This window comes from Sus scrofa, chromosome 3 (assembly GCF_000003025.6).
Source record: "Sus scrofa isolate TJ Tabasco breed Duroc chromosome 3, Sscrofa11.1, whole genome shotgun sequence".
Classification (NCBI taxonomy): domain Eukaryota; kingdom Metazoa; phylum Chordata; class Mammalia; order Artiodactyla; family Suidae; genus Sus; species Sus scrofa.
Genome location: NC_010445.4, coordinates 26,206,250 through 26,228,350, shown reverse-complemented (window position 1 = coordinate 26,228,350; position 22,101 = coordinate 26,206,250). Strand labels below are relative to the sequence as shown.

Here is a 22,101-nt window from a genome sequence, read left to right as displayed (position 1 = left end):
GGTTTAAGTCCCAGATGTGGCTCAGATCCCGTGTGGTTGTGGCTGTGGTGTAGGCCGGTAGCTGCAGTTCCAATACGACTCCTAGCCTGGGAACTTCCACATGCTGCAGGTGTGGCCCTAAAAATAAAAAAATAAAATAAAAAAAATAAAAAAGGAGAGAGAGAGAGAGAATGAGAGTAGGGAGAAACAAGAGTTTTCAAACAAAATTTAAAATTTCTTTGGCCAAAAATTTTCTGCACAGCAGGTTAAGGACCCTGTGTTGTCTCTGTAGAAGCTTGGGTCACACCTGCAGCTTGGATTCCATCCCTGACCTGGGAGCTTCCATGTGCCATGGGTGTGGCCAAAAAATTTGAAAATTTTGAAAAATAAATAAATACAACTGTTGGCTCCTCTCCAAAATAGGAAAGATCAAGACCATCTCCCATTATGGTAACAACTGGCTGGGCCTTGAACCGGGGTCAGCCACTCCAGTTTGCTGAAACCGGCCTCTATACACTGGCACCAGCTAAGTCTCAGAGACAGTGTCCAGTTCTCTAAAGCTTTCTTTTTTTGTTTTTTTCAGGGCCGCACCTGCAGCATATGGAGGGTCCCAGGCTAGGGGTCCAATTGGAGCTACAGCTGCCAGCCTACACCACAGTCACAGCAATGCCAGATCCAAGCTGCATCTGTGACGTACACCACAGCTCAGAGCAACACCAGATCCTTTACCCACTGCGTGAAGCAAGGGATGGAACCTACATCCTCATGGATCCTCGTCGGATTCATTTCCGCTGCACCATGACGGGACCTCCTCAATGACTAGATGGTGTTTTGGGTATTCAACTCATTACATCTTCACAGAGTCATTGGGATGCAGTTTTCAATCCTAGAACCCGAGCCCTCAGATTATTGACCATTCGACAGTCATTCCCAAGGGAATGTTCGCATCGAGGGCAGAGACGTTGCAATCAGAGATAGTCATTATTACTTATGGACCTTGAAGATTTTTATTAATAAATCATAAATACGCACAATTGAAAACACACATGTGTTTTCCTTTCTCCGTGGCCCTTATAGCTTTAACCTCTGTGGGTTTTAGAAGAATATTGTCTTTGATGATGAGCTTTAAAGGAGAAAATAGAGTGAGTGTAAACGGAAATTGAGTGTATATTAGGGATGGTGGTAGAAAAACAGGTGAAGAAAGTGTTTTCTAAACTCAGGTCTTTTGAATATCAGCCTACCTGTTTTTGTTTGTTTGTTTGTTTGTTTTCCTGGCATCTCTATCACCTGTACTGTTTTTTACTTAATATTATCTTTTATTTATTTATTTAAAAAATTTTAATTACGGTTGACTTACAATGTTCTGTCAATTTCTGCTGTACAACAGCAGCAACAAAGTGACCCAGTTATACATTTATATACATTCAATATTATCTTTTAAACTGTTTGCCTTTTTAAAAAACTTAAATGAGTATTTTTTCATCATAAATGGAAAATCATATTATTTGACAGAAATTGCAAATGATTTTTTTTTTTTTTTTGCTTTTTAGGGCCACACCTGCCGCATATGGAGGTTCCCAGGCTAGGGGTCCAGTTGGAGCTACAGCTGCTGCCTACACCACAGCCACAGCAACATCAGATCTGAGCTGTGTCTGCGACCTACACCACAGCTCACGGCAATACCGGATCCTTAACCCACTGAGCGAGGCCAGGGATCAAACCTGAATCCTCATGGTTCCTGGTCGGATTTGTTTCTGCTGTGCCACGATGGGAACTCCACAAGTGATTGTAAAAACAAAATCAATCCCATGACAAGAATATATATATATTTATATATATTTTAGCCATGCTCGTGGCATTTGGAAGTTCCCAGGCCAGGGACTGAAGCCAAGCCATAGCAGTTACAACTGCCAAATCCTTAACCACTAGACCATCAGGGAACCCCTGATTCAGTCTCATCACAAGAAATCATTAAGTTCTAGCGAGATGTTGCTATCTGTCAAGGCTCTCAGTCTAAAAGCTGCTTCCTTTTTTTCTTTTTTTTTAAGGGAGGTTGGCAAGTGTTAGGACTTAAAGACATTCTAGCAGCAAACTGAGACGTCTCTCTTTTGGCCTCAGAAGCTTTGAAGAGAGTTGAAGAGGGGGAGCCCTTCTCATTTGTAACTCAATGAAGTTTTTTTTTTTTTTTTCTTTTCTAGGGCCACACCCCAGCATATGGAGGTTCCCAGGCTAGGGGTCTAATCAGAGCTGCAGCTGCCGGCCTACACCACAGCCACAGCAACGTGGGATCCGAGCCACGCCTGCAACCTATGCCACAGCTCACGGCCACCCTGGATCCTCAACCCACTGAGCAAGGCCAGGGACTGAACCCACAACCTCATGGTTCCTAGTTGGATTCATTAACTACTGCGACACAATGGGAACTCCTCAGTGCAGTTCAATGCCCATCTCTGCAGGACCTCAGACCTTCTCAAAAGCCATAGAGGCAAGAGGAGTTCACATCCCACCTTTGGGACCCCTAGCTTAGGGCTGGCTGAAGGCCATCTGGTGGTTTCACGGCTGTGCGCGTACCGTGCTCTGCAAAATCTCTTTTCCAAAGCGTGGATGCTGGGTGTGGCGGAAATTGGCTTGCTGTGTTGGAATCAATCTCTTATGAATATGAGTTTTATAGGACTTCCATAACAAAGTACCACAGGATGGGTGGCTTAAACCGCACACACGTATTTTCTCATCATTCTGAAGCCCCAAAATCCAAGATCATGGTGTTGGCAGGCTTGGTTTCTTCTGAGGCTTCTGTCCTTGGCCTGTAGATGGCGCCCTCTCCCTGTGTCCTCACATGGTCTTCCCCCTGTGTGAGTCTGTCAGGGCCCCCTGGGGACCTCATTCTACCTTAATCCTCTATGTTTTTATTTTATTTTTTTGTCTTTTTAGGGCCACACCTGTGGCATACAGAGGTTCCCAGGCTAGGGGTCAAATCAGAGCTGCAGCAGCCAGCCTACACCCCAGCCACAGCAACAGAGAATCTGAGCCACGTCTGCAACCTACACCACAGCTCACGGCAACACTGGCTCCTTAACCCACTGAGCGAGGCCAGGGATCGAACCGAGTCTTTACGAATACTAGTCACGTTCGTTATTGCTGAGCCACGATGGGAACTCCTTAATTCTCTCTTTAAAGGCCGTAATTCCAGGAGTTCCCAAGCAGCTCAGCGGGGTCAGGATCCAGCGTTGTCACTGCAGTGGCTTGGGTCACTGCTGTGGTGCAGGTTAGATCCCTGGCCCAGGAACTTCTGCATGCCATGGTGCAACCAAAAGAAAAAAAAGAAAATCCATATCTCCAAATAGAGTAACATTCTGAGGTAGTGGAGGCTTAGGACTTCGACATTTTGGGAGGGACACCATTCAGCCCTTCACACCCCATTCCCTTCCCTTCATACGTGTTCCCCTGATCTCTGATCCTCACCCCCTCTCTCATAGGATTGGAACCTTCTTCTGCCCTCTGCTGCCCTTTATCCAAATGATTACTCTCTTCATCATGTTTTATGTCAAAAATGTGAGTCAGCCTGATGTTGGAACCCCCGGCAGTGGTTGGAACTGGGGGGTAGGGTGGGGGAGTTCCCGCTGTGGCATAATGGGATGGAGGCGTCTCTGGAGCGTTGGGACACAAGTTCAATTCCTGGCCTGGAAACTCTAGCCTCAGCCAAAAAAAAAAAAAAAAAAAAAAAAAAAAAAAAAAAAAAAGGCATTAAGCATTGGGGGTGAGGCGTGCTGGGAAGAATATCAGGACGCTGGTGCCCGGCGTGCTTCTTGGGCACAGGTAGGAGGTAACTGCTTCTCTTTCTTCAGATCAGCCTGATGATGAACTTCCAGCCTCCGAGCAAAGCCTGGCGGGCCTCACAGATGATGACTTTTTTCATCCTATTACTCTTCTTCCCGTCTTTAATCGGGGTCCTGTGCACCCTGGCCATCACCATCTGGAGGTAGGAGATGGCCCTGCTGAGGTGAGGGGTTAGAGATGGGGTGGGTGAGTGTTTTAAAAGGCAGGTGTTGGAGTTTCCCTTGTAGCTCAGTGGTCAAGAACCCAAGCAGGATCCAGCAGGATGCAGGTTCGATCCCTGGCCTCGTTCAGGGGGTTAAGGATCCAGCGGTGCCCTGAGCTGTGGTGTAGGTCAAAGATGCGCCCCAGATCTGGTGTGGCTGTGGCTGTGGTGTAGGCCAGCAGCTACTGCTCTGATTCATCTGCCAGCCTGGGAACCTCCGAATGCCGTGGGCGCAGCCCCCAAAAAGCGGATCCTGCGTTGCTGTGGCTGTGGTGACAGCGCCCATTCAGCCCCTAGCCTGGGAACCTCCATCCTCTGAGGGTGCCATCCTAAAAAAAAAAAAAAAAAAAAAAAAAAAAAAAAAGACATACTTAATTCAGTGTTCAGCCAGGTATCCTTGGTAAGCAACAGATGCAAGGACCCAGGGTGGCAATGTATCCGAGTTTGGTCACCGCCCACCAGTGCCCACAGTCTTGACTGGCACAGCTTCCTTGCTTCCCCGCTGGGGAGAAGCCAGCCCTCCACACGGAGAACAGGACTTCCTCTTGTGAACTGAAAGTCCCCGTGTGTCTGATCAGGCTCCCTCTCACCTCTCCAGCTGCACCCCCCATGCTCCATCCTATCCGGCCTCACGGTGCTCTGTCTGTTCCTGGGACTCCGTGTGCCTCTGCTCCTGTGGGGCGGGACCCTCTGTTTCAAGTGCTGGCTCTGGAGCTCCCATCATGGCTCAGTGGTTAATGAGTCCAACTAGGAACCATGAGGTGGTGGGTCTGATCTCTGGTCTTGTTCAGTGGGTTAAGGATCCAACATTGCTGCAAGCTGCTGCATAGGTTGCAGATGTGGCTTGGATCCTGTGTTGCTGTGGCTGTGGTGTAGGCTGGTGGCTACATCTCCAATTGGACCCCTAGCCTGGGAACCTCCATATGCCGTGGGTCCGGCCCTAAAAAGACCAAAAAAAAAAAAAAATTAAAAATAAAGTGCTGGCTCTGCTCCCTCTGCTAGGCCTTATCTCCACCCTCCAGTCCTCAGCTCAGAAGTCTTCTGACCTCCTGAATATTTTCAGCCCCCACCTCCTCTCCCTCCTGGGACAGTTTTCTTTCTTTCCCTTCTCTTCCTTTCTTGCCACACTCAAGGCATATGGAAGTTCCCAGGCTAGGGGTCAAATTGGAGCTGCAGCTGTGGTCTACACCACAGCCACAGCAACACCGGATCCATGTCGCGTCTTCAACCTACACCACAGCTTGAGGCAACGCCGGATCCTAAACCCACTGGCCAGGGATCGAACCTGCAGTCTCACAGACACTATGTCAGGTCTTCCACCCACTGAGCTACAACAGGAACTTCACGGTGTCTTTTCTTCATTCTCCAGTTCCCTAGAAATGCCTGTGAATCTTTGTTGAATTGTGTGCTCATTGTTTGACCATCTTTCCCACTAGAACATAAACCTGGGAGGGCAGGTATCATCTCTGTCTTGTTCCCTGTGGAAGAGTCTCCAGGGCTTAGTGTCTAGCAAGTGCCCAATACAAGGGCAATAAATCTTTGAAGGATGAATGAGCAGGAGTTCCCATTGTGGCTCAGCTGATATGAATCCGACTCATATCCATGAGGATGCGGTGCAACCCCTGGCCTCTTTCAATGTGTTAAGGATCAGGTGTTGCCATGAGCTGTGGTGTAGGTCACAGACTCGGCTCAGATCTGGCATTGCTGTGGCTGTGGTATAGGACGGCGGCTATAGCTCTGATTTGACCCCTAGCCTGGAAACTTCCATATGCCATGGGTGTGGCCCTACAAAGCAAAAAAAAAAAAAAAAAAAAAAAAAGCTGGACCTCACAATGCAGGTCATGGGTACCAACCACAGCAGCTGGGGCTGTGGGCAAGGGGGTTTCTTTTGGAGGCGGGTGTGGGAGGAGTAGGTAAGAATCGCGCTCGTTCCAGGTCTGGAGCCCAGAAAGGGCACCTGATTCTGGAATAAGCTATATCTGAGTTGTCCGCGAGAGATGCTTCTCTGTCCCTTGTGTTACCAGGTTGAAGCCTTCCGCCGGCTGTGGCCCGTTTCGAGGTCTGCCCTTCTTCATTCAGTCCATCTACAGCTGGATCGACACCCTGAGTAAAAGGCCCAGCTACCTGTGGGTCGTTTGGATCTACCAGAACCTCATCGGAAGCGTGCACTTCTTCTTCATCCTCACCCTCATCGTGTTGTAAGTGGGTCCCTTGGAACCTCAAGGGGAAATACGTCATCGACACAACGTGTGGGCAGCCGAGGGATGTTGGGTGGGAAAGCCAAGGCTACGGCGTAGCTCTGTGTTCTGGACTGTCTGACTCTGCCCTTGAATATTTCTGAAAGTTATGTAATATAGTTTTTTTTTGTTGTTGTTTTGTTTTGTTTTGTTTTTTGCTTTCTAGGGCCACACCTGCAGCATATGGAAATTCTCAAGCTAGGGGTCAAATCGACGCTGCAGCTGCCAGCCTGCACCACAGCCACAGCAAAGCAGATCCAAGCCATGTCTAACCTACACCACAGCTCATGGCAACGCTGGATCCTTAACCCACTGAGCGAGGCCAGGGATCAAACCCATAACCTCATGCATACTAGTCGGGTTTGTAACTCACTGAGCCACAACGGGAACTCCCAAAGTTATCTAATATCTTCTTGTACATTCTGGGGGGTCTGTTTTATGAAGAAAGCATACCTGCTCTTCCTCCTCTTAAGAAATATCATGAGGGAATTCCCATCGTGGTGCAGTGGGAATGAATCTGACTAGTATCCATGAGGATGCAGGTTGGATCCCTGGCCTCGCTCAGTGGGTTAAGGATCTAGCATTGTCATGATCTTTGGTGTAGTTTGCTGTGGTGTAGACGAGGCTCGGATCTGGCATTGCTGTGGTTGTGACATAAACCTGCAGCTGTAGCTCCTATTTGACCCCAGCCTGGGAACCTCCGCACCGAACCTCTGGTGCGGCCCTTAAAAAAAAAGACTCACTGGGAGTCTTGTCGTGGCTCAGTGGAAACAAATCCGACTAGGAACCATGAGGTTGCAGGTTCGATCCCCGGCCTCGCTCAATGGTTAAGGATCCGGCGTTTCCATGAGCTGTGGTGTAGGTTGCAGACACAGCTTGGACCCCTCATTGCTGTGGCTGCGGTGTAGGCCGGCAGCTGTAGCTCCGATTCAACCCCCAGCCTCTAAGCCTCCATATGTTGAGGGTGCGGCCCTAAAAAGACAAAAAAAAAAAAAAAAAAAAAAAAAACTCACTGAGATAGAGTCTTTTTTTTTTTTCTCAATTTTATTTTTATTTTATTATCACTATTTTTTAATCTCTGTGAGATGGAATTTGGTATTACCTGAGTTTTCTTCTTTTTTGTTGTTGTTGTTATTTGTTTTAACAGTTATTTCCCCAATACAGTTTTTTTTTTTTTCTACTCTACAGCATGGTGACCCAGTTATACATACACGTACACATTCTATTTTCACACATTATCATGCTCCATCCTAAGTGACTAGACAGAGTTCCCAGGGCTTGGCACAGAGTCTTTAGCCATAAACATGTGGTTGCTGGGGCGGGGGGCGGGGGATCGGGGGAGGGATGGACTGAGCATATGGAATTAGCAGATGCAAACTATTACATCTAGGATGGATAAACGACAAAGTCCTACCTCAGAGCACAAGAAACTATATTCAATATGCTGTGATAGACCATGCTGGAAAAGAATATGAAAAAGAATATATATATATGTATAGCTGAGTCACTTTGCTGTGCAGCAGAAATTAACACAATGTTGTAAAATCAACTATACTTCAACAAAATACATTTTTAAAATAAAGAAATAGTCCTGGAGTTCCTGTTGTGGCGCAGTAGCTTAAGAACCCAACATAGTGTCCCGAGGGTGCAATACCTGCCTCATTCCATGGGTTAAGGATCCGGTGTTGCCAAAAGCTGTGGCATAGCTCCGATTTGGTCCCTAGCCTGGGAACTTCCACATGCTGCAGGTGTGGCTGTAAAAAGAAAATAAATAAGTAAACAAAAAAGAAATAGACAATACAGTTAAATGTTCTCATCACAAAAAAAGAAATGATAATTATGTGACATGATAGGGGTGTTGGCTAACACTATGGCAGTAATCATGTTATAATATAAATGCATCAAATCAACAGAGTTTTACACCTTAAATTTACACAATGTTATTAATTATATGTCAGTAAAAATAAAACTAGGGAGTTCCCATCGTGGCTCAGAGGTTAACGAACCCAATTAGTATTCATGAGGTTGTGGGTTTGATCTCTGGCCTTGCTCAGTAGGTTAAGGATCTGGCGTTGCCGGAAGCTGTGGTGTAGGTTGCAGACGCGGCTCGGATCCCACGTTGCTGTGGTTCTGGTGTAGGCCGGTGGCTACAGCTCCAATTGGACCCCTAGCCTGGGAACCTCCATATGTCAAGGGAGCGTTCCAAGAAATGGCAAAAAGACAAAAATAAAATAAAAACATACATATTTATATTTATCGTAAGCGAGGCTTGGATCTGGTGTTACTGTGGCTGTGGTGTAGGCTGGTGGCTGTAGCTCCGATTCAACCCCTAACCTATCAACCTCCATATGCTGAGGGTATGGCCCCCAAAAGACAAAAAATAAATGAATAAAATAAAATAAAACTAGACTGGGGTCAACTTTGCACACCTGTATAGGTTGACTAAAACTCATTGAACTATTCTTAAAATGAATACATTTTGTAGCATATAAACTCTGCCTCAATAGAGCTATAAAGAATAAGAAGTACCGATGTCTGGCCTTATGGCCAAAACAGCTCAATTAATTGATCTGAGAAGGGGCCATGGCATGAGTCTTTTCTCTGCTTCTCACGTGATTTATTATTATATGTAGAATGGTGAGAACCATTGCTATAATGCATTTAACCTCTAGCTCACCCCGGTACAACTTTGAAAGAACGCTGGCTGATCCAAAAATCTATCTGCGAGCACATATACTGGTTCCTTTGTGCCCAGGTGAAGTTCAGAGCCGGCAAAGCATTGGCGAGCAAGCAACTGCCATTCTGCGTTTTCTTCTCTTCCAGAATCATCACTTACCTTTACTGGCAGATCACAGAGGGAAGGAAGATTATGATCAGACTGCTCCATGAACAGATCATCAATGTAAGTCCCATTGCTTTTTATTTACAACATAACATAGTAGAACTTACACCGATTCTTTCATGAAATATTCTCACCTTCCATGGGAATACAATGGATATCTAAAGGAAAAACTTTCCGGAGTTCCCATGATGGCTCAGTGGTGAACGAACCTGACTAGCATCCATGAGGACGCAGGTTTGATCCCTGGTCTTGCTCAGTGAGTTAAGGATCTGGTGTTGGAGTTCCCGTCGTGGCTCAGTGGTTGACGAATCTGGCTAGGAACCCTGAGGTTTCGGGTTCGATCCCTGGCCTCGCTCAGTGGGTTAAGGATCCGGCGTTGCCATGAGCTGTGGTGTAGGTCGCAGATGTGGCTCGGATCCCGAGTGGCTGTGGCTCTGGTGTAGGCCAGCAGCTACAGCTCCGATTAGACCCCTAGCCTGGGAACCTCCACATGCCATGGGAGTGGCCCTAGAAATGAAAAATAAATAAATAAATAAATAAAAAGAATCTGTGGTTGCCATGAGCTGTGAGGTAGGCCAGCAACTGCAGCTCTGATTCGACCCTATCCTGGAAACCTCCATATGCCTCAGGTGTGGCCCTAAAAAGACAAAAAAAAAAAAAAAGGAAAAACTTTCTGTGATAAAATTGAATTGTGAAAAGATGTGTCGATTGATTTATTCTCCTTATAAATTGCCATATTTTAAGAACTTTCAGTGTTTCATTTTGTTACTGCACCCGTGTAAATTTCTCTCATGAGTACCAGAATAAAAAAAGAGTCAGGGAGTTCCAGTCATGGCTCGGCTGAAACGAATCTGACTAGTATCCATGAGGACACAGGTTCGATCCCTGGCCTTGCTCAGTGGGTTAAGGATCCGGTGTTGCCGTGAACTGTGGTGTAGGTTGCAGATGCGGCCCAGATCCCATGTTTCTGTGGCTATGGCGTAGGCCAGCAGCTACAGCTCTGATTCAACCCCTAGCCTGGGGAAACTTCCATATGCCATGGGTGCAGCCCTAGAGAAAAAAAAAAAAAAAAGACAAAAGAGCAGTGTTGAAAGAGAAGTGCCAGGTAAACTCAGAAGGTATTTGGATAAAATCATTTCAGGGAGGCACCATAGACATCACGCAGGCCTGCCTGCCTGGGAGTCTTGCCCAGTATATGGACCACAAAGACGGGGACACTATCTCTAAAAGAACCCAGGAGTTCCTGTCATGGTGCAGCGGAAACGAATCCGACTAGGAACCATGAGGTTGTGGGTTCGATCCCTGGCCTCGCTCAGTAGCTTAAGGATCTGGCATTGGTGTGAGCTGTGGTGTAGGTTGAAAACGTGGCTCAGATCTGGTGTTGCTGTGGGCTGGCAGCTGTAGCTTGGATTCGACCCCTAGCCTAGGAACCTCCATATGTGGCGGGTGTGGACCTAAAAAATAAATAAATAAAAGAACCCAGACAAAGATGCTGAGAATAGGCTCAGCGGCCATCCTTCTCAAAGTATGATCACTATGTCAAAAACTCCTGGACGCTTGTTAAAATTGAAAATTCCTATTATCTCTCCCTCCTCGAGGCAATAATAGTAACAGATAATGTTTTATTGAGCACTAATTGATGCCTGGCCTTATGGTATGTGATGAGTAAAAATTCTTATTTAATCTTTACGACTCCCTCTGGGGCACATTCAGTTCTTCCACCTCTATTTTTAAATTAAGGAAACAGGATTACGGAGGGAAATGACCTGCCCAAAGTTGCAGGGCCAGTAAATAGTGGGATTTGAACTCGTTTAATTCAAAGTTTGTGCCCTCAACTATGACACAGCTTTGCCTCCCGAGTCAAAATCTGCTGCGTGAAGCCCGCAGGTCTGTAGTCTTAGAAGCTCTCCCGCTAATTCTTGTTGACACTAAAGTATGAAAACAGCTGCCACCAACCAGAGATTTCCAAACAAGTTGGCCACATCCAAGAGAGTTGGGGAACAAGATAAAAATATCAATTCCGGAGTTCCTGTCGTGGCTCAGTGGTTAACGAATCCAACTAGGAAGCATGAGGTTTTGGGTTCAATCCCTGGCCTCGCTCAGTGGGTTAAGGATCCAGCGTTGCCGTGAGCCGTGGTGTAGGTCGCAGACATGGCTCAGATCCCAAGTTGCTGTGGTGTAGGCCAGCAGCTATGGCTCCAATTAGACCCCTAGCCTGGGAACCTCCATATGCCATGGGTGTGGCCCTAGAAAAGACAAAAAGACAAAAAAAAAAAAAACAGAAAAACCAATTCCCACAGAGAACTCCTCTTTCAGAAGAATCTCAGTTACTTAATGCAGAAGGAATGAGGAAAAGAAAGAATCATTATGAACCACGTACTGCAATAATAGTTGTTGCAAGCAAGATCCACTGTGGATGCTAAAATCAATGACTGAAGGTTGAAGGAGAAAGAAGGGCCTGGGAAATGGGATTGATGTAGATGGGACAGACCACGCGTGATGCTTGCCAACCCACCTCCACACTGCTGGAATAGCCCGCTCTCTTATCTGTAGTAGATTCCCAAGAAAGTGATTCGCCCTCCCGGGGAAAGCAGATCCCTTTCCTTTGTTCTCTTTCCAATTCAGGAATTATTTAGCATGTCTACTCTGTGAACACAGACCACTCTGACAAATGAAATACATGTGATATCTTTGGAGGCAGAGCTATAAGCTTTGACGTGGGCAGTGGGAGGACAGGGCAGCCACAGGTGCATCCCTAAAAAGCAAAAAAAAAAAAAAAAAAAAGAAAAAGAAAAAAAAAGAAGAAAAGAAAAGAAAAGGAAAAAAGAAAGAAAACATGGGGCATTCCGTTGGGGCTCAGCAGCTTAAGAACCTGACATAGTATCTGTGAAGATGTGGGTTCGATGCTTGGCAGCTCGTTCAGTGGGTGAAGGATCCAGCATTGTCTCAAGCTGTGGTGTAGGTTGCCTTTGTGGCTCGGATCCGGCATTGCTGTGGCTGTGCTGTAGGCCGGCAGCTGCAGCTCCAATTCAGCCCCTGGCCAAGGATCTTCCATATGCCACGGCATGGCCCTAAAAAGAAAAAAAGAAAAAAGAAAAAAAGAAAGAAGACATGGGGAGCAGTCTCCATCCAATGGCCGGGAGCTTACCTGCCCCCAAATCAACCTTCTTTTCACCACTCACTTCTCAACCTCACACCATCATTCATCTTCCATGCTTTTGTTTTTGTTTTCTTTCTTGGCAGGAGGGCAAAGACAAAATGTTCCTGATAGAAAAGTTACTCAAGCTGCAGGATACAGAGAAGAGAGCAAACTCCACCTCATTCAGGCTGGAAGGGAGAGACTCGGAGGTGAGGCTGGAGGTGGCGTTGGGATCCCTGTGACACAGAGGTGCCCTCCTCTGGAAACTGCATCAGGGAACTAGAATCGCATAACGGCACTTGCTGTGTTTTAACATTTCTCTTTTTATTTAAAAAAATAGTGTTCATTTGGAGTTCCCACCGTGGTGAGTCTCTGCAAGGACCAGGATGCAGATTCTATCCCCAGCCGCACAGTGGTTTAAAAGGATCCGGTGTTGCCGCAGCTGCCGCATAGGTTGCAGCTGTGGCTCGGATCTGATCCCTAGCCTGGGAACTCCGTATGCCTCATTCAGGGTGGCTTAAAAAAAAAAAAAAAAAAAAAAAAGGTACCCATTGGCAGCTCCTGTCACAGCTCAGTGGGTCAAGAACCCAAGTAGTATCCATGAGGATGCAGGTTCGATTCCTGGCCTCGATCATCAGAGGGTTAAGGATCCGGGGTTGCCATGAGCTGCGGTGTAGGTCACAGATGCAGCTCAGATCCTGTCTTGTTGTGGCTGTGGCATAGGCTGGCAGCTGCAGCTCCAATTTGACCCCCAGCCCTTCAACTTCCATATGCTGTGGGTATGGCCCTGAAAAGACCCCCCCCCCGAAAAAGGTACCCATCCACTGTGTCCTATGCCTGATGGTGTTCTAGGTGCTGGGGTTATTGTGGTTACAGGACAAGGCTCTGCCCTCATGGGGCCTGCATGCACCTTCTCTATAACTCAGCCACACAGGAAGTATATCCCACTGAAACGAAATCACGCCGACACCTCTCCCCACGAGGTTAATGTTTCAGGGTTTATTCTTCCAGATCTTCCCGCAGGCATCTGTAAACATACATACATCTACTTTTTTGTTTATTTCTTTATTACAAAAAAAGAGGCTGTATTAGACACAGAATAATTCCCCCTCTCACCACTTCATACTGTATCTCAGACATTGTTTTAGTCTGTACATATTTGGACATTTGGGTCATTTTCAGGGTTTTTTGGTTTCAAAAAATCAATTTCTCCTTATTTTATTTTGTTTTAGTCTTTTTTAGGGCCGCACCCATGGCATATGGAGGTTCCCAGGCTAGGGGTCAAATCGGAGCCATATCTGCTGGCCTACACCACAGCCACAGCAATGCCAGATCTGAGCCATGTCCGAGACCTACACCACAGCTCACAGCAACGCCGGATCCTGAACCCACTGAGAGAGGTGAGGGATGGAACCAGCAATCTCATGGTTCCTAGTCGGATTCCTTAACCACTGAGCCATGACGGGAACTCCTCCTCTTCCTTCTTCTTTTTTTTTTTTTTTTTTTTTTTTTTTTGCCTCCTCTTGGCTTATGGAGTTCTTGGGCCAGGGATCAGATCCGAGCCAACGTTGCCACCAGTGCTACAGCCTCGGCAACACCAAATCCTTAACCCACTGTACCGGGCTGGGGATGAAACCTGTGTCCCAGCACTCCAGAGATGCCACCAATCCTGTTAGGCCACTTAAGAACGCTTGTCCTCTTCTTTTCCAGCAGTCGGGCTCTCTGCGTGTCAGGGAACACATCGATGCTAGAGGTGAGTACCAAGTGACACTGAAGGAGGCAGGATTCCTCCAGGTGATAGATCCCAAAACAGAGGGTCAGAAGTGTCTCTGGATCAGTTCCGCGTTCAGTTGCAAGAACTGGCCCAAACTGGCTTTAGCCAAAGCCCAAGAATCATTCCTGCTTTCAGCATGGCCAGAGCAGGGGCTCACAGAATGACACCAGAATCTGGTTTCTTTCTCCTCAGTTCTCCTTGTCATTGCCTTTCCCAAATGGGCTCATCCTAATCACTACAAAACAGCTTTATTAGCTTTTTTTTTTTTTTTTTCTTTTTGCCTTTTCTAGGGCCGCTCCCCCGGCACATGGAGGTTCCCAGGCTAGGGGTCGAATTGGAGCTGCAGCTGCTGGCCTACACCCCAGCCACAGCAACGTGGGATCCGAGCCGCGTCTGCAACCTACACCACAGCTCACGGCAACACCAGATCCCTAACCCACTGAGCAAGGCCAGGGATCGAACCTGCAACCTCATGGTTCCTAGTCGGATTTGTTAACCACTGAGCCACGACAGGAACTCCAAAACAGCTTTATTAGCTTCTTGTATCTTCTCAGATTCAAGTCTAGTGGGAAAGAGACCCTGGATCTCATTGTGTTTCACTGGATCTGATTGGGTGATGTGCTCATTCATGAACTCCGTCCTTGTGGCCATGGGACCATGGTGATTTCATTGACCACATCTGGGTCACAGGCCTCATCTGTAGACACAGGCGGTACAGACATACAGACCGCAGGGACTCTGAAAGTGGAGAAGGGAGGTTTTCCCAAGAAAATCTGTGGCCGATGCCAGAAGAGGAATGAATGTTGGGGAGGAAACAAACAGACAGTTATTCATCTTTTTGGCCTTTTTTTTTTCCCTTAGGCCCATACCCGAGACATGTGGAGGTTCCCAGGCTAGGGGTCTAATCAGAGCTGTAGCCGCCAGCCTACACCACAGCCACAGCAACGTGGGATCCAAGCTGCCTATGTGACCTACACCATAGCTCACGGCAACACTGGATCCTTAACCCACTGAGCAAGGCCAGGGATCGCACCTGCATCCTCATGGATACTAGCCTGGTTTGTCAACTGCTGAGCCATGACCAGAACTCCCCATTCATCTTTTTGGAATAGCACTTGCTGATAGCATCCAAAAATGATGATCTTGAAGAGACAGCAGTGAGGGATGGCTTGGAGCGAGATCTTAATTCTCTGCTCAGGAATTGAACCTGGGCAGCCTGGGTAAAAACCAGGAATCCTGGCCCTAGACCAGCAAGAGGCTCAAAGCAGAATTGCCCTGATTCTTGCCTTCTGCTGAAAGCAAGAATATTTCAAGGAGGCAAAGATTGTAAAAACAGGTACAAAGGTTATTGTTAGAAACACATGTTGTTGGAGGTCCCGTTGTGGCTCAGCAGTTAAGGAACCCGACTAGCATCCATGAGGACGAGGGTTCGATCCCTGGCCTTGCTCAGTGGGTTAAGGATCCAGCATTGCTGTGAGCTGTGGTGTAGGTGGCAGATGCGACTCAGATCTAATGTTGCTGTGGCTGCGGCGTAGGCTGGCAGCTGTAGCTCCAATGAGATCCCTAGCCTGGGAACCTCTATATGCTTTAGATATGGCTCTAAAAGACAAAAAAGACCAAAAAGAAAAAAGAAAAGAAACACATGTTGTAATGTGGGGGAGCTCACAGAGTAGTTCTTTTAAGTCAGAAGCAAAGCCGAAAAGAAGAGTGTGGCATGGGTACCCCGGTGAGTGAGGAACGCAGCAGAGGTGATTGAAACCACTTATATAATCCAGTTCTTCTGGGTCTTTGTTTTCCTTTGGCCAATTATCTTGTTTTATTTCTCACACCTGATTGGACACGGGACCCTCAAGAAATGCGTGCGCATCTTTTGGCAAAGATGGATTCCAGAGCAAGGGGTGCTGGGACGGCACCAGGACCCATTATGGCCTGGCGCCCCCTCCCTTTGTGACCCCTAGGAGTCTTCCTGCACATGGGTAATTGGGGGGGGGGTCTCCTTGACCCCCAGGAGTGATGGAAGCGGTCATCTATCTTTTCACTCCGGCAGAGCTCAGCGCCTGCCATTACCTTTCTCCTTGACGTGTCAAAGAGAAGCAAGCTCCAATTTCCTCAGCCTCGCCAGTCCCTGCCGTTCTGCGCCCAGGGGCCCATCTAGCTCCCACCTCAGTGGGAGTTCAAGGGGGAGCACTGAGGCAACTTCAGAGGAGGAGGCAAGGAAGGCCTGAGATGCCGCAGGATCTCAAAAGCCGATCCGGTCTTTCCCTGGGAGAGATGGGGCCGTGTGTGTCTGTGCCAACTTCTCTCTCTTGTCTCCAACCCAGACCTGCGATTCAGGCGATCAGTTCAAGAAGATAATCCGAAAGCCTGATGATTCTTGTGGTACCCAGACAGCAACCACATAAAGGAAAGACGAGAAGGATGGACCGGCTTCCTCCAGACACCTGGCCCTTTAGAAGCCTCCCGGATGGGAAATTCCAAGCCTTTAGCCAGGAGTGGAAACTGATTTGACGTCAATACTGGTGTAAAATTGAGTAGTCCCTGCTGGTTCTTTTATACCTGAATAGCTGACTTTGTCAGACAAAAATATTTGAGATTTTCCACTAAAGACTGTTGTTGTATGTGAACAAATTCACAAAATGGGAAGAGATATGCCAAGAATGATGTCATTTATCTTTAAGAGATATACTTATGAATGATTGATCCTTAGAAATCCCTCCTCCCAGAACACCCAGACCTGGCAAAGGTTTGCAAACAGGTACTCAGACAAGTGGTCCAGCCTGAATAAAAATGTGACCCTCAATCAGGGACGTGCAGCCTCTCACTTGTGGAATTTGCATTTTCGTTCAAGACTTTGAACTGAAAACAGCCTCTTGTTACCCAAAGGTGAAATACACCCAGAGGTCTGCTCTGTGACTCTTACTGCGTATAAAATCCGTGAGTCTTTGGGACTGGACTGGGGTGAGGAACGTGTGGACGGGGACTCTGCCCCTGTGAGGTTTTCATACATGATCATTGGAATCCTATGTTGAAACAAACAGGAAATCAGTGGTGATGTGTGGAACATACACATGCATGTATACGTGTGTGTACCTAGGTGCACATACATGTATAAAGCGTTTTTTTTATTTTTTGCAGATTTGGCCTAATGATTCACAGTGCAGTGTGACGCATTTAAAACTGAAAGGTCCAGGGAGATCCTGTTGCGGCTCACAGGTTCAGAACCTGACTAGTATCCTTGAGGTTGTGGGTTCGATCCCTGGCCTCACTCAGCGGGTTCAGGATCTGGCATTGCTATGGCTGAGGTGTAGGCCGACCCCTAGCCTGGGAACCTCCATGTGCCACAGGTGTGGCCCTAAAGAGCAAAAAAAAAAGAAAAAAGAAAAACTCAATATCTTTGAGTTTTTCTGCAGACCTAAGGCCTCTACGTGGAGGATGATAACCTCAGGCTGAGCACACATTCCCTCACTGATCACTGAAAGGTTTCCAGGAGGATGGAGGCGGACATCCCCACCCCCCAAACGTGGCTGTTCACCTTGGAGGCCTGCTGGGGACTTGGGTGCGGCCAGGGACCAGATCTACACGCTCTCCCGGAATGTGGAGGCTCCAGTTGGGCAGAAGAAACAAAGGCCTGTGGAAAACAACTGCCCACATAGATTAACCTCCTGCAAGGATTACTGTCCTCTGTCACGGGACTCGACCTTCACCCCTCCCTTGACCTTCTCCTCCTCCTCCTTCGTTGTTCCTGCCACAAGTTCCCGCAGGAACGCCAGCCACAGGTTCCCTCCCCGCACCCTTCATAAGCCCAGCATCTCCTCGCAGTCAGAGCTGGTGGCCTCTTGAGCTCAGCCCGAGCCCCTCTGGTGCCTTCATAAACCTCTCGTGCTTTACTGACTTGGCCTTGTGCGTTCCTAGGACAAACCTAACAGTGGTGAGTGTTAGGTTTGCTGAGGGAGGAACATGCAAGGCCAACTCGCTAAGGGGAGAGGATTTTTTGGGACATCTCAAACAGATGGGCTGAGCTTAAGATGCTGCCAGCCCAGGAGTTCCCATCGTGGCGCAGTGGTTAACGAATCTGACTAGGAACCATGAGGTTGCAGGTTCGATCCCTGGCCTCGCTCAGTGGGTTAAGGATCCGGCGTTGTCATGAGCTGTGGTGTAGGTTGCAGATGTGGCTCAGATCCCGTGTTGCTGTGGCTGTGATGTAGGCCGGTGGCTATGGCTCTGATTAGACCCCTAGCCTGGGAATTTCCATATGCCACGGGAGGGGCCTTAGAAAAGGCAAAAAGAAAGAAAAAAAAAAATGCTGCCAGCCCAGACTGGGAGGAGACCCTAAGTTTATAATGGATCCATGGCGGGAATCTGTGATAGGAACAATTGCGAAAAAGGAAGGGAAGGTTACACAATTCAGGAGAGGGGCGGGGATCAAGTCCCATGACCTGAGCGACTGTTGCACCAGGAATTGATATAATCTTTGCAGGTGGTTCATCTATGCAGGCAGTTGTTTTCTGCAGGCCACTGTTTCTCATGGCCTAACTCAAAGGGACACATGGTTGGGGAGGGGGAAGGGGGAGGGTCTGTCACCATCCTCCTGGGAAATGGTCAAGCACCAGCCAGTCAGAAGAAGCCCTTGCTCCAAACTTCTCCCTGGGAGTTCCCATTGGGGTGTAGTAGAAACAAATCCAACTAGTATCCATGAGGACACAGGTTCGATCCCTGGCCTCACTCAGTGGGTTAAGGATCTGGCATTGCTGTGAGTTGTGGTGTAGGTCGCAGGTGAGGCTCAGATCCTTTGTTCCTGTGGCTATGGCATAAACTGGCAGCTATAGTTCTGATTTGACTCCTAGCCTGGGAACTTCCATATGCTGCAGGTGTGGCCCTAAAAAAAAAAAAATTCCTCCCTGAAAATCAAGAGTTTGGGGTTTTTTTGGTTTTCTTTTGTTTTTTGGCCACATGCACAGTATACAGAAGTTCCTGGGCCAGGGACTGTAGCTATGCCATCACTGTGTTTCTGAAACTTGGGCTCTGTCCACTGGTGCCAAATAGAAACATAGAGACAGAGTTTGGGCGAAGGAGGAAAAAAAAGAGCTTTATTGCTTGGCCAGGCAAATGAGGCCACAGCAAGCTAATGCCCTAAAGACTGTGCCCTCCTTGGGAGGTGGTTTTCATAGTTTTGGAGTGGAAAATAGGGCCACAGAAAAGAATCAGTGTAGCTGCAAGCTTGTATTCTTCAGATTTGGTGTTTAGTGGCCCTGGGACTGGTTCTGGTGGTCCTGGAATGAAGAGGGCTTCATAACATCATCTGTTGGGGGTTTTCGTTCTGCAGAACTCAAAGATATTGTTAGGTATATTCCTTGAAGAGGAACTGGGACCCTGCCCCAAGGCTGCAGTGTTGTTCCTCCCAGGTCTCTGCATCCCCCCTCTGATGAGCAACGGTTCGACCTGCCCTTTGAACTCAGGGAAGGTCATGGAGGCTGAAGCTTATTCCCTGGAAACAAGAAATGAGGGACCCAGAAAGGCTTGTGTGCCCAGGAGCCCCACAGGGCCCTGCTCAATTTCAGCTTTGGCCATGCTGCATCCTTAATCCAGTGCACCACAGCAGGAACTGTGTTTGGGGATTTTGAGTATGAGCCACCCATTCGCCTTGCTTGGCCCTGCAGCAAACCTCTTTCTCTGCTCCAAACTCAGACATTTCAGTTTGGCTGCACTGTGTGTAGGGCACAGGAAATTCGTTCCTTAAAAGTTGCAGATTCATTATCTCTGGAACAGGCTCTAAGAATTTTTACGTCTTTTTTTTTTTTAACGATTTTTATTTTTTTCCATTATAGCTGGTTTACAGTGTTCTGTCAATTTTCTACTGTATAGCAAAGTGACCCAGTCACACATACATATGTACATTCTTTCTCTCATATTCTCCTCCATCAGGCCCCATCATAAGTGACTAGAAATAGTTCCCAGTGCTATACAGCAGGATCTCATTGCTTACCCATTAAGAATTTGTATTTTCTAGCAATTTTCCCTTTGTGCTGAACCTAGTATGGTTCGTTAACCACTGAGCTATGAAGGGAACGCCAGATGTTAGCTACTTGATGAAGCAGTCTTCATTCCAGAAAGTTTATGGTGCAGTTACCCCAAGGACCACCACAGAACCAGTCCTGGGACCGCCCTACACCAGCCTGCAATGCAACGCAAGCTTGCAGCTACTTCGATCCTTACCTGCGGCCCTACTTTGCACTCCCAAACTCTAAGACCCCTTGCTATTCTCTCCCATAGGAGGGCACGGTGTTTAAACCATTAACCTGCTGTGGCCTCCTTTGCCTAACAAAGCAGTAAAAGCTACTCCTTTCTTCTTTGCCCCAAACTGAGTTTATATTTGGCACTGGCGGACAGTTTTGGCAACATTTTCAGCCTCAAAGGGCAGCAATCGTTGAGAACCTTGTGCACAGCTGATATCCACGACTACCCCCTGGTGCGGTCCTAATACTGCCCCTATTTTAAATAAATAAATATTTTATTTATTTATTTATTTGGTTTTTAGGGCTGCACCCAAGGCATACGGAGGTTCCCAGGCTAAGGGGCCGAATCAGAGCCACAGCCATAGCCACACAGGATCCAACTACGTCTGTGACCTACACCACAGCTCATGGCAGTGCTGGATCCTTAACCCACTGAGAGAGGCCAGGAATGGAACCCGCATCCTCATGGATACTAGTCGGGTTCATTAACCACTGAGCCATGACGGGAACTCCTGGGATCTCAATCCTTCACTGGGCCTGGCTGAGCCAAGTGCACTATGGAGTGGAGACAAAGAGGCAGAGAATTGCTCACACGTTCTCCACACCACAGCAAAGATGTTCTGAACTCTGTGTTGCTGTCCCCCCAACCAAAGAATTCCTTTCCTATCATTTGCTGTGAAGCCTATAAAGGCTAGGCCAAAGGGGGAACTCAGTCTGAAGATGTTTCTCCCTTTCTCTTCCTTGTCACTCTAGTCATACGTGGCATGGAAGGAAGGACATGCAGTTTAGAATCTGTTCCATCCACTGAATCTCTGTCCTGCTGTTTTTAGTTTTTCAGGCCTGCACCTGTGGCAGATTGGAAGTTCCCAGGCTAGGCGTTGAATTGGAGCTTGCAGCTGCCAGCCTGCCCCACAGCTACAGCAACCTGGGATCTGAGCTGAGCCTGTGACCTACCCCACAGCTTATGGCAACACCAGATCGTTAACCCACCGAGAAAGGCCAGGGATTGAATCTGCCTCCTCTTGGATACTAGGTGGGTTTGTAACCCGTTGAGCCGCAATTGAAGCTCTTGACTTTTACCTTTTTTTAAAAATTTTTAAGGTGGCATATAGAAGCTAGGGGTTTAATTGAACTTGCAACTGTGGGCCTTCACCACAGCCAGGGCAACTCGGGATCCACATCAGCAATCTACACAACTCACAGCAATGCCTGATCCTTAACCCACTTAGCGAGGCCCGGGATCACTCCTGCATCCTCATGGATCCTCTTCAGGTTCTTAACCTGCTGAGCCACAATGGGAATTCAACTTCGTTTAAGAGATTGCTACTGAAGGTCACAATCACACCTCTAGAAGCTCACATGGAAAAGACTGGCGCTGGGAATCAAGGCTCATGTGATAAAGGCAGACAGGGCCAGTGGTTCTCTGAACCGACTGACCTGGATGTGAATCCCCATCACACCAAGGGATTTAAGACCTTTGACTCTGCAGCACCTGCTTCCTTACCAGTAAAAAAACTTCCGTAAGATTTTTGTGAAGGGCTAATGAAGATAATACATATAACCCAGCAAAGTTCTTGGCAAATAATAGAGTTTAGTTGTCATGAGATCAGGCTCTATGTCACCAGGGATCACTTCTGCAGACACTTCCCTTCCACAGATTTGAGTTTCCTTATTTGTAAAGTGAGGCTAGTCTAGACGTTTCTGGAAATTTCTTCCAGTTCTAGGATCAACTGTGTGGAGTAGCCTGAAAGGGTGCACCTCTGCCTGACGCACTCGCACCCCCCGCCCCAACTCCCGACCCCAGTGGGCTTGTAGCTCTTATTTCTAGATACCATAAATGATCCCTCAGACTAGTATC

At 47.6% G+C, this 22,101-nt stretch overlaps 1 protein-coding gene across 6 annotated transcripts in view; it reads left to right on the top strand.

The window, feature by feature from the left end:
• TMC5 (transmembrane channel like 5) overlaps positions 1-16,926 on the top strand; it is a 75,723-nt gene extending 58,797 nt beyond the window's left edge. For 3 of the 6 annotated variants that reach the window (XM_013995619.2, XM_013995618.2, XM_021086535.1), the window contains exons 15-21: positions 3,456-3,531; positions 3,825-3,958; positions 6,043-6,216; positions 9,079-9,157; positions 12,341-12,445; positions 13,947-13,989; positions 16,332-16,926. In XM_013995619.2, the coding sequence (XP_013851073.1) occupies positions 3,456-3,531; positions 3,825-3,958; positions 6,043-6,216; positions 9,079-9,157; positions 12,341-12,445; positions 13,947-13,989; positions 16,332-16,378 (658 nt within the window). In that variant the 3' untranslated portion in view covers positions 16,379-16,926. The remainder of the gene's footprint in view (positions 1-3,455; positions 3,532-3,824; positions 3,959-6,042; positions 6,217-9,078; positions 9,158-12,340; positions 12,446-13,946; positions 13,990-16,331) is intronic. The other 3 variants (XM_021086537.1, XM_013995620.2, XM_021086536.1) reach the window with 1 other exon arrangement.